The sequence below is a fragment of the Mobula birostris genome, chromosome 11 (assembly GCF_030028105.1).
Source record: "Mobula birostris isolate sMobBir1 chromosome 11, sMobBir1.hap1, whole genome shotgun sequence".
NCBI classification, from domain to species: domain Eukaryota; kingdom Metazoa; phylum Chordata; class Chondrichthyes; order Myliobatiformes; family Myliobatidae; genus Mobula; species Mobula birostris.
Window position 1 is genome coordinate 4,882,387 of NC_092380.1, and position 18,113 is coordinate 4,900,499.

The window sequence follows — 18,113 nt, forward strand, 5'->3', positions numbered from 1 at the left end:
ACCATGCAAAATGTACTGATTAGCTGGCCGAGGGGGAGAGAAGTAGGTGGAGGGGGCAGGGGAGAGGGTGTGAAGGTGAGGGTGGCCACTGAGAAGAGATTACCTTTTGTCAAATCAAACAAAGCATGCTGGAAAAGTTCAGTGCTTGTGGGAAGAGAGAATCGGAGAAAGCAGGGGCAGCACCCAGCAAGGTGCAGAGCTGGGGCGCACACCATCAGCATGGTGAATGTTTGCTATCATGTAGTGATCATAGAATTAAAATAACTCCATGGGAGCTTGGCTGTAGTACTGCAGGGGGAGAGGCAGGGAACCAGTGCTCCCTTGGCGGAGAGAGAAAACCCTAATGCAAGGTGCTAACTTCTGAAACTAAAGCAAAATAAAAATGGTGGGAGATTTCAGCTGTTCATCTGTGAAGGGGTAACAAAAAAAAAAACAGATAAAGATTCAGGCTGAAGTTTCAGCTGAGCTGGGATATTAAGCAGAGAAAGGAAAGACACAAGTAAGTTTGAACGACGTAATTGGTGGTGATTCCAGCAGACAGAGAATGGTAATGCTGGGGCTGTAGCAGTGTTACGTTAACCAGCCCTGTCTGCATGTACTCTCCCAGTATCTGCGTGGGTTTCCTCCCACTGTTCAGATGCACAGTGGCAAAAGCATCATCACACCTATTGTGTTATGTACCTTCTGTTAGTTCCTCACCCTTGCCTTTGTCCTTTAGCTGACGTCATTACGGTCTCATTCAGTCTCTCTTGGTCTCCATCGTATCACTGACCTTTGGTTCTTTCCTATTCTCTCCCCTCTACTGCAACTTCGAGTCTTTTCGATAGATCATCAGCCTGCAAGGTTAATCTGTTTATTTAGAGATACAGGGGAGTAACAGGCTCGAGGCCCAGTGAGCCCCGCGTCACCCAATTACACCCGTGTAACCAATTAACCTACTAACCCATACGTCTTTGGATTGTGGGTGAAACCCACGTGCCCGGAGCGCACACTCCCGCAGACAGTGGCAGTTAGTGTAACACTATTACATGCCAATATGTGGGTTCAACTCCCACCACTGTCTGTAAGGAGTTTGTACGTTCTCCCCGTGACCGCGTGGGTTTCCTCCGGGTGCTCCCATTTCCTCCCACAGTCCAAAGGCGTATGGGATAGTAGGTTAATTGGTCACATTGGTGTATTTGGGAGGCACGGTCTCGTTGGGCCAGAAGGGTATGTATCTCTATATATATAAAAAAAGAGAAATTAACTCTTTATCACCCTCAAAGCAACACACACGAAATGCTGGAGGAGCATCAGGCAGCATCTATGGAAAAGATGTATCGGGCCGAGGTCCTTCATCAAGACTGAGAAGGAAGGGGGAAGATGCCAGAATAAAAAGGTGGAGGGAGGGGAAGGAGGCTAGCTAGAAGGTGATAGGTGAAGCCAGGCAGGTGGGAAAGGTCAAGGGCTGGAAAAGAAATAATCTGATAGGAGAGGAGAGTGGACCATGGGAGAAAGGGAAGGAGGAGGGGACCCAGGGGGAAGTAATAGACTGGTCAGGGAGGGAATAAAGGAAGTGGGGGGAAATTTTCACCCTATAGATGCTGCTTGACCTGCTGTGTAATTCATAAAACTATCCGGAAAAACAGCCTCTGGAGAGAGAAGCACTGTTCCCTTGTGAAAGGACACTTAATTATCTAAACAGAGTAACTGGTTCGCAATGCCTCCTACAGGATTCAGGATAAACATCACACGTTACGGTACAATTCACCGGTGCAAAGCTAAGTTAGTGAGGGGAGGGATAATTGTCCATGTCACGGGACTAATTGCATGAAGTTGGTCTCATTTTCAAAGCTGTGTAGGTAAACGTCTTGCTCATGGGCTTTGCTGAAAACGTGCGAGTGTCTTGGTTGAGGGCTCAAGGCTTTCTGTTGGGAAGGGGTTGGCAGGGTCTCCCTGGCACCTATGGGCTGTGAGTAGACTCCAAGTTCCCGTCGTCAGTATGTAGGATCTCGATGCTGCTGTCGGGAAGGCTGTGCGAGGCGCTGTCTGTCAGCTCCGACTCGTGCATCTGGCTGGGGGATAGCGCCTCGGGCGAGCTTCCTGTACTGGACCCTGAGCGCGAGCTGGGCGTAGGGGTGCAGGCCTCCGCCAGACCCAGGATCTGCTGCACGCTCCGCTGCAGCTGCTGTTCAAGAGGAAAGAAAGCCATTAGTTCTGTGGGCAACACCTTGCCCTCTGCTCTCAACCTTCCAGCATGCCTTCTACTGACCCACCACCCCCACCGGCTGATTTCCCCACACTCCCCGCGACACACCAACTGTTTCTACTCCCCCACTCTGCATCCTCTGTCCTCAGTCTCCTCCTACTGGGCAGTCTCCTCTGCTTGTCATCCCTCCCACCACCAAAGTGGTTAGTCACCGGCACAGACATCACTTGTTCACTCAAGTCCGTCAAGCCATCGTTACACTTACTTACTTCCAGCCGGCTATGCCGCTGTAGTTTACGGCACCGATGAAGGTCCTCCATCGCTGTCTGTCGTTAGCCAGCCAGATGTAGAAGGATTCTTCATCGCTGTTTCCGATCAGGGTTGTTAGTCCTGAGCTGAACCCCCGAACCCGGAGGATCGGTGGACTACTCTTAGTCTGGCCTCTACCCTTTGACCTGTCTGGCATGGGTGACCCTACCAAGAGCCAATGCACAACGCCCTGACTCCAGCCAACATTGCTCTCTGGGTCATTCAGACATTCAAGACTCTAAACCACATTTCCATCAAATTTCCTGATATATTACCTGCCCACCACTAGGGGCAATTTTCATCAGCCAATTAACCTCTCAATCTGCATGAGAGTTGTGAAAGTATAGATAGCCCAGTCATGTACGACAGCACAGAAACAGGCCCTTCAGCCCATCTAGTCCATGGCAAATTATTACTCAGCTGAAACGCATCAACCTACACCTGGACCATCGCCCTCCATAACCTTCCCATCCATGTACTTACACAAACTTCTCTTAAATGTTGAAATTGAACGCACATCCACCACTTGTGCTGGCAGCTCGTTCCACCCTCTCACCACCTTCTGAGTGAAGAAGTTTCCCCTCATGTTCCCCTTAAACATTTCACCTTTCATCCTTAACCCATGACCTTTACTCTACTCCCACCCAACCTCAGTGGAAAAAGCCTGCTTATATTTACCCTATTTATACCCCTCATAATTTTGTGCACCTCCCTCAAACCGTCCCTCATTCTCCTGTGCTCTAGGTAATAAAGAACTAACCTATTCAACCTTTCACAACAGGTCACACAAACCAGCCTCCCCTACATGGACTTTGTCTACATTTCCCACTGCCTCAGTAAAGCTACCAAAATAATCAAAAGGCCCCACCCCCCTCAGACATTCTCTTTTCTCCCCCTTCCCATCAACAGAAGATGCAAAAGACTGGAAGCACATAACACCAGACTCAAGGATAGGTTCTGTCCTGCTGTTATCAGACTATTGATTGGACCTCCTGTGTACTGAAGGTTAATACTTTATCTCCAAATCTACCTCTCCAAATTTATCTACACTGCACTACATCTGTAACCTGTCCAGTCCCAATGAGGGGTCTCAAACCAAAACATTAACTGTTTATTCCCACTCACAGCTGCTGCCTGACCTGCTGAGCTCCTCCAGCACATTGTGTGTTTTGCTCTAGATCCCCAGCATCTGCAGTACCTCTTGTGTCTCTGCAACCACAGCACCATATTCAGCATTGCTTGCTTCTGACTACCTCAGTTTACTTATGCTTTGCATGATCGGTCTGGATAATACACTAAATTTTACCACAGTATCTCAGCTTCATCATTACCATCATCATGTGCCATGTCATATGACGCAGGCGATCACGATCTTGACCTTGACCACTAATGTTCTTGGCAAATTTTTTTACAGAAGTGGTTTGCCATTGCCTTCTTCTAGGCAGTGGCTTCAAAAAACAGATGACCCCAGCCATTATCAATACTCTCAAGAGATTGTCTGCTTGGCGCCAGTGCTCGCTGCTCATACAACCATCCATCACCTGCTTCTCCTGTCGCTATTGACACCCTTAGTAATCAAGAAACAATAACCCACCCCTCTAAATATACCCAATGATTTGGCCTCCACAGCCGTCTGTGGCAATGAATTCCACAGATTCAGTACCCTCTGGCTGAAGAAATTCCTCTTTGCCTCTGTTCTAAAGGGACTTCCATCTACAAGACTGTGCCCTCTAGCCCTAGATGCACATCCACTCTATCTAAGCCTTTCAATATTTGGTGTGTTTCAATGAGATTCCACCCCGCCACCATTCTTCTAAACTCCAGTATGTACAGTCCCAGAGTTATCAAACACTCCTCGTAGGATAACCTTCTCATTCCTGAGATTATCCTTGTAAAACTCCTCTGGACCCTCTCCAATGCCACCACATCCTTTCTTAGATAAACTGCTCACAATACTCCAAATATGGTCTGACCAATTCCTTATTAAGCCCCAGCATTACATCCTTTTATATTCTAACATTGAATGCTAACACTGCACTTGCCTTCCTCACTGTCGACTCAATCTTTGCACTAAGACCCCCTTTGCACCTCCGATTTCTGCATTTGCTCCCTATTTAGAAGACAGTCGATGCTTTTATTCCTTCTACCAAAGTGCATGACCGTACACTTCCCGGCACTGTATTCCACCTACCACTTCTTCCCCGTTCTCCTAATCTGTCCAAGTCTTTCTACAGGCTCCCAACCGCCCAACAGTAAAAGCCCTTCCACCTATCTTTAAAACTTTGTAAAACACTGATAAGGCCTCTCTTCGAGTATTGTGAGCAGGTTTGGGCCTCTTATCTTAGAAAGGATGTGCAAAAACTGGCAAGGGTTCAAAGGAGGTTCACAAAAATGATTCCAGAATTGAATGGCTTGTTATATAAAGAACGTTTGATGGCTCTGGGCCTGTATTCACTGGAATTCAGAAGAATGAGGGGTGATCTCATTGAAACCTATCGAATGGTGAAAGGCCTTGATAGAGTGCATGTGGAGAGGATGTTTCCTAAGGTGGGAGAGTCTAAGACCAGAGGACACAGCCTCAAAATATAGGGGGATCCTTTTAGAACAGAGATGAGAAGGAATTCCTTTAGCCAGAGAGTGGCGAATCTGTGGAATTCGTTGCCACAGGCAGCTGTGAAGGCCCAAGTCTTTATGCATATTTAAGGCAGAGGTTGATAGATTCTTGATTGGTCTGAGCATGAAGGGATACAGGGAGAAGGCAGGAGTTTGGGGCTGAGAGGAAAATTGGATCAGCCATGAGAAATGGTAGAGCAGACTTGATGGGCCAAAAGGCCTAGTTTTGCTCCTATATGGTCTTTGTATCACACACAAACGTGGCCAAAATGCCATCCATCCCATCATTCAAGTCATTAACATATATACTGGAAAGTAATGGACCAACACCAAGCCCTGAGGAACATCACTAGTCACCTGCAGCCAACCAGGAAAGGCCCAAAGTGCTTCCCCACACTGTATTCCATCTGCCATTGGAACTCAGTCCCTATCCCAGACAGATTCACCTTCCTTACAAAGCTGTGAAGTACGGTGACACATTACTGCGGTTGTTGCTTCTGGCCAAACTCACCGGACAGGCAGCCAACTGCTGGTATATCGCTTCCGCCCTGCACAGGATGTCTTCCATGTTCAGTCTCATGGTCAGCTCATTGATGTGCTGCAGGAGAGAAAGAGGGACTCAGAGATCCAGCACTATTATAAATACAAGCGGTTCTGTGGACGTGGAAGACCTCTGAAGGCACAGCATGCTGAGTCTGGAAGCGGAGGGCTCCAGCAGCAGATCATGAACCCAAACTGGAGGGCTGGTGTAGCTGATGTAGAGTATCAGGGTTCTTCGCTGAATTCCAGTAATTTTTCCCCCTCTCCTCTTTCTCCATTCCCCATTTTTTGTTCTCCTGAAGTGCTCATCACCTCCCTCCTCCTTCCCTTTCTCCCATGACCCACTGTCCTCTTCTATCAGATTCCTTCTTCTTCAGTCTGTGATAGGTCTATTCCACCTATCACATCCTGGCTTTTTACAACATTTACCCCTCCCACCCATCCCCCATCTGGCCTAACCTATCACCTTTCAGCTTGTACTCCCTCTCTTCCCAACTTCTTGCTCTGGCTTCTTCCCGGTTCCGTTCCCGTCCTGATGAAGGGTCTCCGCCTGGAACATCGACTGTTTATTCCCCCTCCATAGATGATGCCTGACTTGCTGAGTTCCTCCAGCATTTTGTGTGTGTTGCTGAAAACTATCAACTCATACCGGAGTGCTGGTGTAGCTGATGCGGAGTAGGTGACAGCAATTCTCAGGTACTCTAAAAACCCCACGATGGTGAGATCCAGGAATGGGTCACTTAGTGGACACTTCATGAGGTACTTCCTTTACATAATAAAGTGGACACTGAGTGCATGTTTACGATCTCCTGCTGCTGTAGCCCATCCAGGTCAAGTTTGGACGTGTTGTGCATTCAGAGAAACTCTTCTGCACACCACTGTTGTAACGCATGGTTATTTGAGTTACTGCCTCCTTCCTGTCAGCTTGAACCAGTCTGACCATTCTCCTCTGACCTCTCTCATTAACAAGGTGTTTTCTCCCACAGAACTGCCTCTCACTGGACGTTTTTTTTTGTTTTTCACACCATTCTCTGTAAACTCTAGAGACAATTGTGTGTGAAAATACCAAGAGATGAGCAATTTCTGAGATACTCAAACCACCCCATCTGACACCAACAACTCTTCCATGGTCAAAATCACTTGGATCATATTTCTTCCCCATTCTGATGTTTGGTCTGACTAACAACTGAACCTCTTGACCATGTCTGCATGCTTTTGTGCATTGAGTTGCTGCTACATGATTGGCTGATTGGATATTTGCATTAATGAGGTGTACCTAATAAAGGGGCCACTGAGTCTATAGTCATTTTAGGTTCCATATTCCTGGCACTTGTTTGAAAGTGAAATGAAGCAAAGAGCTGATAAGGTTGTAAAGGAAGCTTTTGGCACAGATCAAAGTACTGGGTACAGGAGATGGGATGTTATGTTGAAATTGTATAAGATGTTGGTGAGGGCCAATTTGGAGTATTGTGTGCAGTTTTGGTCAGGAGAGATGTAAATAAGAGTTCAGAGAAAATATACAAGGACGTTGCCAGGTCGGGAGGACCTGAGTTATAAGGAAAGATTGAATAGTTTAGGACTTTATTCCTTGGAGCGTAGAAGATTGAGAGGAGATTTGATAGAGGGATATAGATAGAGTAATGCAAGCAGGCTTTTTCCACTGAGGATTGGTGGGACTACAACTAGAGGTCATGGGTTAAGGTGAAAGGTGAAAAGTGAAAAGTTTAAGGGGAGCATGACAGGAAACTTCTTTACTCAGAGGGTCATGAGAATGAGCTGCCAGTACAAGTGGTGCATGCGAGCTCGATTTCAACATTTAAGAGAAGTTTGGATAGGTATATGAATAGGAGAGGTATGGAGGGCTATGGTCCTGGTGCAGGTCGATGGGAGCAGGCAGTTTAAATGGTTTGGCATGGACTTTTCTATGACTCTATAACATGAAGGTAGTATGTGCCTCTTATCAGCTTAAAGGGGAAAAAAAAAGCAGAAAATTCACATTTACAAACACTTCTGAGTGATTACCTTGAGTATCTCATTGAAGCCGTAGTTGGGGTTCATCAGTGCATCTCGCTCAGAGTCCAGGATAGCACAGCACACCAGCAGGTGGAAGTTAGGGCATGGATGGCCTGTCCATTGTACCTGGCAGGAGGGGAAGAAGAAGAGCTCAGCTGATCAGTACCACATGAGAACTGCAAAGCAAATTCAATACAACCAATCATGGTACTGGCAACTGCGAAGAACTGGAACCAGGATTATGCTCTGGTTTGTGATGAGATAAACCACACTACGTAGCAACATTTCCTGATGTAGTCCATGCCCTTTGGTCTTATCCATCTATTGAGATACAGCACGGATTTGCCCTTCCGGCCCTTTGAGCTGTGCCTCCCAGCAACCCAGTTTTAACCCTAGCCTAATGACAGGCCAATTTACACCGACCAATTAGCCTACTGACTGGTACGTCTTTGGACTGCGGGAGGAAACCGGAGCACCCAGAGAAATCCCACACATTCTACGGGGAGGACGTATAGATTCCTTACAGATGACGTCAGAATTGAACTCTGACCTCCGATGACATGAGCTGTAACAGCGTTGTGCAAACCGCTGTGTTGTCACGGCGCCCAGCTGACTCCTTACATTGGTGCATCAAACACTTTTCAAAAAATAATTTAAAAAAAGGTAATTTTCAAGATCTTGGCACTGCTTGAAAGGCCAGCATTTCTTGCCCATCCCTGGCTGAGTCTGAGAGGCTGCTGGAGAGTCATCTAGAGCTGAGGATGCAGAGGGGTGACCTCAGAGGTATAAAACGTTTAAAGTTCAAAATAAATTCATTATGAAAGTGCATATACATCACGATATACAACCCTGAGATTCATTTTCTTGTGGGCATTCACAGTAAATACAAGAAGCACAATAGAATCATTGAAAGACTGCGCCTAACAGGATGGACAAACAACCAATGTGCAACAAAAAACAAACTCTGCAAATTCAAAATGAGAAATAGAAAACAAAATAAGCATAAATAGAGAAAGTGAGATGAAGAGTCCTTGAAAGTGAGTCCATAGGTTGGGGGAACAGTTCAGTGATGGGGCAAGTGAAGTTGAGTGAAGTTGTTCTCTCTGGTTTAAGAGCCTGATGGTTGAGGGGTAGTAACTGTTCCTGAACTCGGTGACGTGGGCCCTGTGGCTCCTGTGCCTTCTTCCTGATGGCAGCAAGGAGAAGAGAGCATGGCCTGGATGGTGGGGATCCCTGATGATGGCTGCTTCTTTCCTGCAACAGCGCTCCCGTTTACAGGTACTCACCGGTGGGGTGGACTTTACCCGTGATGGACTGGGCCACGTCCACTGCATCCAGCCCAGTCCGTATAAAATCAGGAGGGGTACAGATACAGTGCATGGTGAGAGTTTCCTTTTCCTGGTTAGTTAGGGTGACAGGAGGAAGATTTAAAGGGGTGTGAGAGGTAGAGGAGGAAGATTTAAAGGGGTGTGACAGGTAGAGAAGGAAGATTTAAAGGGTAGAGGTAGAGGAGGAAGATTTAAAGGGGTGTGACAGGTAGAGGAGGAAGATTTAAAGGTTAGAGGAAGAAGATTTAGAGGGGTGTGACAGGTAGAGGAGGAAGATTTAAAGGGTAGAGGAAGAAGATTTAGAGGGGTGTGACAGGTAGAGGAGGAAGATTTAAAGGGGTGTGAGAGGTAGAGGAGGAAGATTTAAAGGGTGAGAGGTAGAGCAGGAAGATTTAAAGGGTGAGAGGTAGAGCAGGAAGATTTAAAGGGTGAGAGGTAGAGGAGGAAGATTTAAAGGGGTGTGAGAGGTAGAGGAGGAAGATTTAAAGGGGTGTGAGAGGTAGAGGTTTCCCACTCAGAGGGTTGCGGTTGTAGGGAATGAGCTGCCAGAGAAAGTGTGAGGCAAGGTACAAACTAGAGAAAATCTGCAGATGCTGGGCATCCGAGCAGCACACACAAGATGCTGGAGGAACTCAGCAGGCCAGGCAGCACCTATGGAAATAAGTACAGTCGATGTTTCGGGCTGAAACCCTTTGGCAGAACACCAAAGTGTTAGAAGTGGTTATAATTACGATGTTGAGAAGACATTTTGACAGCGACATGGACAGGAAAGGTGTTGAAAACTTCAAGTGTTGACATCACCAATAGCCCGCTCTGATGTCATGGCTCACCAACATCTCTAATTCCTCTGGAGGCTAAAGAAATTCAGCATGCTCCTACAATTCTTCAATTTTTATCAATGCACCATAGAAAACATTCTTTCTGAACGCATAACAGCTTGGTGTGGCAACTGATCTACACTTGACCGCCAACAAACCGCACAGCATTGTGGACACAGCTCAGCCTTCCCTCTATGGACTCTGTCTCTACTTCTCACTGACTGATTAAAGCAGTCAACATAATCCAAGACCCCACTCACCCCAGTCATCCTCTCTACTCCCCTCTCCCACCGGGTAGAAGATACGAAAGCCAGAAAGCACGTACCACCAGACTCGAGGGCAGCTTCTACCCCACCGTTACCAGGCTATCGAATGGACCTCTTGTACGATTAGATGGACTCTTGGTCTCACAATCTACCTGTTAACGATCTTGCACTTTATCGCTTCCCTGCACTGCGCTTTTTTGGTAGCTTACGGTGCAGCCTTATTGTTTTACCTTATTTCAGTCCATGCACTGTGCAATGAGTTGATCAGTTTAAGCAGGACGTAGGACAATATTTTCACTGTACCTTGGTAGATGCAGCAAAAGATTTGGAGGCATATGGGCCCAATTCAGGCCAGTGGGACTAGGTCTGGAAGGCATCTTGATCAGCACAAATTAGATGGGCCAAAGGGCCTGTTTCTGTGTCGAGTACAGAAACGTACTAAAGCTCAGTAACTGCCTTCTCACGAACCATGGTGCTAAGAATTCCAGGATTGATTGATTAATTAATTTATTGTGATACAGCATGGAATAGGCCCTTCCGGCCCTTCAAACTGTGCCTCCCAGCCACCCCTGATTTAACCCAAGACTAATCACGGGACAATTTACAAGACCAATTAACCTACTTAGCTGATACGTCTTTGGGTTGTTGGAGGAAAAAATCCACACATTCTATGGGGAGGACGTACAGATAGAGTTGCAATTGAATGCTGAACTCTGACACCCCGAGCTGCACTAACCGCTACGATACTGTGGCGTCAAAGATTAGTGCAGGGCTATTTCCATACAGAGAGGACCAGGAATTCAGGGTGCTGGTTACTCAGAGCAAAACAGCAGGCTGTGATGTTCTCCTGCAAGTGCCACTTTTGTCTTCCTCGTCGCTAGAGATGGTAAGCTTAGAGATGCTGCCAAGAGTAGACGAAATGAGTAACAGCGCTGCGTTTTGTAGCTGACAAAACAGAGCAGCCACTGTGCAGCAGCAGGGAAGGGAATGAATATTTAAACTGTTGATGAGATGCCAATCAGCAGGCTTGTTTGTCTTGGACGCTGTTAGATAAGTGGAATACGACCAAAGGAAGAATGGTTGGAGTTGCTCAGCACTTAAGTGCGAGGGTGTTTATTTGGTGCGTCAAAAATCAAACTTACAAAAGAAAAGTACGAATATTTACAAAAAGATATCTACCAGAAAACACAATAACAGCTCCATACTTTGTACAGTGTGAACTCCTGGCAGCCCCGATCTCACTCTCTCCCTCTGAGAGCGATGAGCCCTGATAATTAGGCACCAGGACATACCATCTTTAATTACACACAAAGTTAACTTAAGACTACACATGAATCAGAACATAATGCATCCCACAAAGTAGTTACAATCGTATTCCAAAACAGAAGCATCTACCTTAAATACAGTATACAGACAATATATACACATTTACATATCTGCATTACTGAAGAAATGAAGAAATGGAATACTCTACGTACAAGGCGGGAAAGGCACCATAAAACCAACCCACACACATCAGCTCAGTTTAGGACCCATTGTGAGAATATGCCACGGAAGACAATGAAGTGCGTATACTCAGCGCAATGTTAACAGAGTGACAAGGCAAAGTATGCTCGTACATGCAGCTAGTACTGACTCGACGGACAGAATGGCTTCCTGTTGCACTGTTAACTGTTCTCATCCTGTGACGAGGTAGCCCAAAATTAAACTAATTTTTAATTGTTTGGGTCATTCCATTCAATATTTACTTTACTCAAGGAAAGTGTTACAAAGAATGCAGCGATGCAAGTGGATGCTTCCCTGGTATCATGGATTCTTGATTACCTGACTGGCAGACCACAGTACGTGTGCTTGCAACACTGTGTGTCCGACAGAGTGATCAGCAGCACTGGGGCTCCACAGGGGACTGTCTTGTCTCCCTTTCTCTTCACCATTTACACCTCGGACTTCAACTACTGCACAGAGTCTTGTCATCTTCAGAAGTTTTCGGATGACTCTGCCATAGTTGGATGCATCAGCAAGGGAGATGAGGCTGAGTACGGGGCTACAGTAGGAAACTTTGTCACATGGTGTGAGCAGAATTATCTGCAATTTAATGTGAAAAAGACTAAGGAGCTGGTGGTAGACCTGAGGAGAGCTAAGGTACTGGGGACCCCTGTTTCCATCCAGGGGGCCAGTGTGGACATGGTGGAGGATTACAAATACCTGGGGATATGAATTGACAATAAACTGGACTGGTCAAAGAACACTGAGGCTGTCTACAAGAAGGGCCAGAGCTGTCTTTATTTCCTGAGGAGACTGAAGTCCTTTAACATCTGCCGGACGATTCTGAGGATGTTCTACGAGACTGTGGTGGCCAGTGCTATCATGTTTGCTGCTGTGTGCTGGGGTAGCAGGCTGAGGGTAGCAGACACCAACAGAATCAACAAACTCATTCGTAAGGCCAGTGATGTTGTGGGGATGGAACTGGACTCTCTGACGGTGGTGTCTGAAAAGAGGATGCTGTCTAAGTTGCATGCCATCTTGGTCAATGTCTCCCATCCACTACATAATGTACTGGGTGGGCACAGGAGTACATTCAGCCAGAGACTCATCCCACGGAGATGCAGCACTGAGCGTCATAGGAAGTCATTCCTGCCTGTGGCCATCAAACTTTACAACTCCTCCCTTGGAGGGTCAGACATCCTGAGCCAATAGGCTGGTCCTGGACTTATTTCATAATTTGCTGGCATAATTTACATATTACTATTTAACTATTTATGGTTCTATTACTAGTTATTATTTATGGAGCAACTGTAATGAAAACCAATTTCCCCCGGGATTAATAAAGTATGACTATGACTATGAATAAAAATTGGAACTGCATAAATTGGGTGTCTAGATAACGTAGGCACCAACACAGCATATCACCATTGAATCAAAGTCCATACCTCCCAAAGGCGCAGTATATCTGGAAAGGAAAACTCCCTTTTAAACCAGATGAGAAGCCAGCGGAAACAGAAGCAGAGGTTACCCGACTCTCTGGAATCTGGGGAAAGAAAGAGTCATTGGAACGGTTGCATAGAGGACGGCACAAAAGTGTAGACAGCATCACGGTAGCGTAGTGGGTAGCATAATCGCTTTACAGCGCCTGTAATCGCTGACTGGGGTTCTATTCTCAACGCTGTCTGGAAGAAGTTTGCACTTTCTCCCTGTGACTCCACGGACTTCCTCTAGGTGCTCCAGTTTCCTCCCACAAGACGCACGGGTTAGGGTTTGTGACTCGTGGGCAGGCTATGTTGGCGGCGGACACTTGTGGGCTGCCCCCAGCACAAATTGTGTTGGTCGTTGACGCAAAATGGCATATTTCACACAACGTTGCGATGTTTCAACGTTCTTGTGACAAATAAAGACGTCTCTTTGAAGCTGCTAAGCAGGTGTAGTAGGAACAGCTCGCCACTAGAGGGCAGTGTAGGCACATCCTAGCCATCCAAACACAAGGTGGAAGGAATCCCTTTCCCCAACTAAAAGGCAATTAAATCAACCGCCCCATCAACCCCTTAAAAACAAATTAAACCCCTACAAAAGGTACTATAACCAAACTAGATAAATCAAGGGTAAAAAGCCCTTAAAATAATAAGCACAGGATTGGCAGAACACAAAAAAATTCCACCGTCATTAAAATGCTCATTGCAGTAAATGTGACAAGAGGCCTGAGAATTTTTTTTTGTCCGACGAATGGCATATTATCGCCAAATGAAAACAATGTATTAATCAAAGCAGATAGTATGCACTGATATCAAGGTATCAACATTGGAACACACACACAAAATGCTGGAGGAGCTCAGCAGGCCAGGCAGCATCTATGGAGGAGAACAAATGGTCTGGACTGGAAAGGAAAAGGAGAATTCAAAGTCAGAGTAAGGAGGTGGGGGGAAACAGAGGAGGAAGGTGATGGGTGAAATCAGGAGGGGGGAAGGGCTGAAGTGAAGCGTTGGGGATGACTGGCAGAAGAGATAACGGGCTGGAGAAGGGGGAACCTGATAGGAGAGGACGGAGGACCATGGAAGAAAGGGAAGGGGGAGGAGCACTGGAGGGAGGTGTTTTGGTGAGAGAGGGAAATGGGAATGGGAAATGGTGAAGGAGGGGGCACCAGATGGAATATGAGGTGTTGCTCCTCCAACCTGAGTCTGGCCTCACCCTGGCAGTAGAGGAGGCCGTGGACTGACACGTCAGAATGGGAATGAGAAGTAGAATTGAAATGGGTGGTCTCGGTGAAATCCCGCTTTTTGTGGCGGATGGAGCAAAGCCGTCTCGCAATCTACAGTAGAATATTTAGTTTCACTCAGTCCACATTACAAATAAGAGAGAGAGACAAGTCAGGACAGAGAATGATGGAGATGGGCAGTCATCGACAGCCTAAGCTCTACTGGGAGATTGGGGCCCAAGAAGAAGACATTTTTTTTTCTCAAAAATATACTTTATTCAGAAATATTGCAAGATAAAGTTATTTACAAAAAACCATTCATTGACTCTGCGTCCTTATTCAATAAATAAAGTCATTTACAATAAATCATGCGTTGACTCTCAGTCCTTATTCAAAATAAAGATGTTTACAATAAATCATTCGTTGACTCTCAAACCTTAGTCAAGAATAAAACCTATTTACAATAAAACTATTTACAATTAAAAACCAGGCATTGACTCTCATTCCTTTACAGAAATCCTTTATGGTCTATACCTTTCCACATTTCCAGCCACTCCTGTGGCACCATGTTGATTCATCTATTCACACCGCTGATAAGGAGCATACTCCCCCCACCTGACCCCTCCCACTCCCATGGGTAACAAACCCTAAACTGTGGTCCTCAAGAAGAAGACGACATCTGGAAAACTAGCCTTGCTGGCAGTTTCTAGTGTTATTACTGTGGATTAGAACTTGGAATAACAAGGTATCTTTAAAGTTAAACAGAAATTGTGATGGGGGTCCATTGCCGCATTAGTTCCAGAAGTTCTAAGCAACCGTGCAATCTCTCATTCATATCAACACTCGCCATGTGCAGTGACTCTCAGTAACCATCCAAGCAAGGAGCCCCAATCTGTCTCAAACCTTGTCCAGATGCACAGGAACTGCCTTCAGAATACAGCTTGAGCTGTCTTTCTTAGAGCCTCTGGGAGACAGAGGATATGGAAAATAGCAGCAACTGCCAATGTTACAACATTCAGACACCATCACCCCCCACTCCCCCCGCACTGAACTGGATGGAGTCAGCCTAATTGATAACTTTCAATTGACAGCCGCCAGCGAAAAGAACCACCTGCTCTGTTTATACCACGTGTAAGACAAGAGATTAGAAGTGTGTGTAGGTGGTGCAATTGCATGCATCTCTACACACGTCCTCCTGCACGTGCATCCCTCTGCCATGCGTGCAAACCAGGAAATTAAAATGTGTATGTGTGTGTGTGTGTGTGTGTGTGTGTGTGTGTGTGTGTGTGTGTGTCTGTGTGTGTGTGTGTGTGTGTGTGTGTACGTGTGTGTGTGTGTGTGTGTGTGTACGTGTGTGTGTCTGTGGTGGGCTGTGTAGAAGTGGTGGTAGTGTTTTATAGAGGAGGGTGATGGTGGTAACAAGAGACCTTAGAGTCACACAGCATGGAAACATGACTTTTGACCTACCAAGTCAACGCTGATCAGTAACCACCCATCTATACCAAATCCTACATTAAATCAGATATTTTCACTCTCCCAACAATCCCATAAATTTATCCCACCTTCTAACACTCATCTACACACTAGGGGCAATTTTCCGCAGTCAATCAACCTACCAACTCACTTAGTTTTGTAATCAGTAGCATCCAGAGAAAAACCATGGAAGCCAGTCTATCACAGATAAGGGCCATTGGCGCATGCATGCACACACACGCGCACACACACACACACAGGTACGTAAACAGTTAAAATTAACTAATATTTCTCAATAGATGATTTAATTTTAACAGTTTCCTGTTTGAAGGTTGTTAGGCAAGTAGATGACGTCATAGTTATTATGCATCTCCAGCACCTTATGCAAGCAATATTATGAGACAAAACTATGAGGGGTACAGATAGGGTAAATGCAAGCAGGCTTTTTCCACTGAGGTTAAGTGGAACTACAACCAGAGGTCATGGGCTAAGTGTGAAAGGTGAGAAAGATTTAACAGACACATGAGGGGAAACTTCTTCACTCAGAGGGTCATGGGAGCATGCCAGCACAAGTGGTATTGCTTTGCACTGTTGAAACTATGTTATAATTATGTGGTTTTGTCAGTTTTAGTCTTGGTTTGTCCTGTGTTCTCGTGATATCATTCTGGAGGAATGTATTTTTAATATGTTCGTTAAAAAATGAACGTATCATTTTTTAATGCATGGATTTCTAAGTGACAATAAACGAGGACTGAGTGTCCTCATAATCTAATCTAATCTTCATTTCAACGTTTAAGAGAAGTTTGGATAGGTACACAGATGGTAGGGGTATGGAGGGCTATGGTCCCAGTTGCAGGGCTATGGGAGTTTAAATGGTTCAGCATGGACTAGATGGGCCAAAGGACCTGTTTCTCTGTTGTAGTTTTCTATGACTCTATACTGTGTTGTACTGTTCAATGTTCTATGTACTAAAGTAACATCAAGAGCATGGGCAGCAAATGACAACCGGTGAATAATTTGAATTCTTAGTTTTTCACGCTTTACAATTTCCCCTGTTTTTGGGCACTACTGTGAAAAAAAGGTGTGATTTACAAATAAACATTTTCAGTTAAATTGAAAAACTCAGAAGTACCTGTGAACAAAAGGTTGGGAGATGAATAGTTTTTCAAGGACTGTACACATGCTGGAATGCATCACTGACCTAGGAAGTCGCAGAGTGCAGAGTCCAGCACCCTCAGCAGCAGGGCCAACTTTTCCAGCTGTTCCTTCATGCTCTCCTGGCTTTCCTCAAAATTCCGGTGCTGTGAACAACGGCACGAGACAGACTTTCATGAGCAGGACTTGCACAACCTTTCCGTCAGAAGCAGTTTCTCACCGTCAAAGGTCAGAATCAGGTTTAATATCACTGGCATGTGCCGTGAAATTTGTTGTTTTGTGGCAGCAGTACAATGCAATACATAATAATGAAAACTATAAACTACAGTGAGTATATATAAAAAAAAATTAACTGAATATGGCAAAAAATAGGGAGGTAGTGTACATAGTTTCAATGTCCATTCAGAAATCTGATGGCAGAAGGGAAGAAACTGCTCCTAGAACATTGAGTGTGTCTCCTCAGTCTCCTGTACCTCCTCCCTGATGGTAGCAATGAGAGGAGGGCATGTAATGGTTGATGGGAGTCCTTAATAATGTATATTGCCTTTTTGAGGCATCTCTTTATAACTGACTTACATGACGTGAAATTTGTGGCAGCAGCATGTTACAAAGATATACGATTATACTGCACTTGAACCTTGCACTCAACATCAGCAAGATCAAAGAGCTGATTGTGGACTTCAGAAAGGGCAAGACGAGGGAACTCACACCCGTCCTCATAGAGGGATCGGAAGTGGAGAGAGTGAGGAATCTCAACTTCCTGTCAATATCTCTGAGGATTTATCCTGCTCCCAACATACTGCTGCAGCCATAATGAAGGCAAGACGGTGGCTATCTTATTAGAAGTTTGAGCAAATCTGGTTTGTCACCTAAGACAGTTGCAAATTTCTACAAATGTACCAAGAAGAGCATTCTGACTGGTTGAATCATTGTCTGATATGGAGGGAAGGCTACTGCACAGGATCGAAAGAAGCTACAGAAAGTTGTAGAGTTAGTCAGCTCCATCTTGGGTACTCTGTAGCATCCAAGACATCTTCAAGGAGCGGTGTCTCAGAAAGGCAACGTCCATTATTAAGGACCCTCTTCACACAGGACATGCCCTCTTTTCATTGTTACCATCGGGAAGGAGGTGCAGAAGCCTGAAGGCACACACTCAGTGATTCAGAAACAACTTCTTCCCCTCTGTCATCAGATTTCTGAGTGGACATTGAACCCATGGACACT

The 18,113-nt window shown here is 45.6% G+C and overlaps 1 protein-coding gene across 2 annotated transcripts in view; it reads right to left on the reverse strand.

The window, feature by feature from the left end:
- Positions 1 to 6: 6 nt before the first annotated feature.
- Positions 7 to 18,113, reverse strand: part of tbc1d17 (TBC1 domain family, member 17) — an 83,305-nt gene continuing 65,198 nt past the window's right edge. For both annotated transcript variants that reach the window (XM_072271520.1, XM_072271521.1), the window contains exons 13-17: positions 16,936 to 17,035; positions 13,006 to 13,103; positions 7,673 to 7,789; positions 5,622 to 5,708; positions 7 to 2,167 (exon numbers count right to left, since the gene is read on the reverse strand). In XM_072271520.1, the coding sequence (XP_072127621.1) occupies positions 1,943 to 2,167; positions 5,622 to 5,708; positions 7,673 to 7,789; positions 13,006 to 13,103; positions 16,936 to 17,035 (627 nt within the window). In that variant the 3' untranslated portion in view covers positions 7 to 1,942. The remainder of the gene's footprint in view (positions 2,168 to 5,621; positions 5,709 to 7,672; positions 7,790 to 13,005; positions 13,104 to 16,935; positions 17,036 to 18,113) is intronic.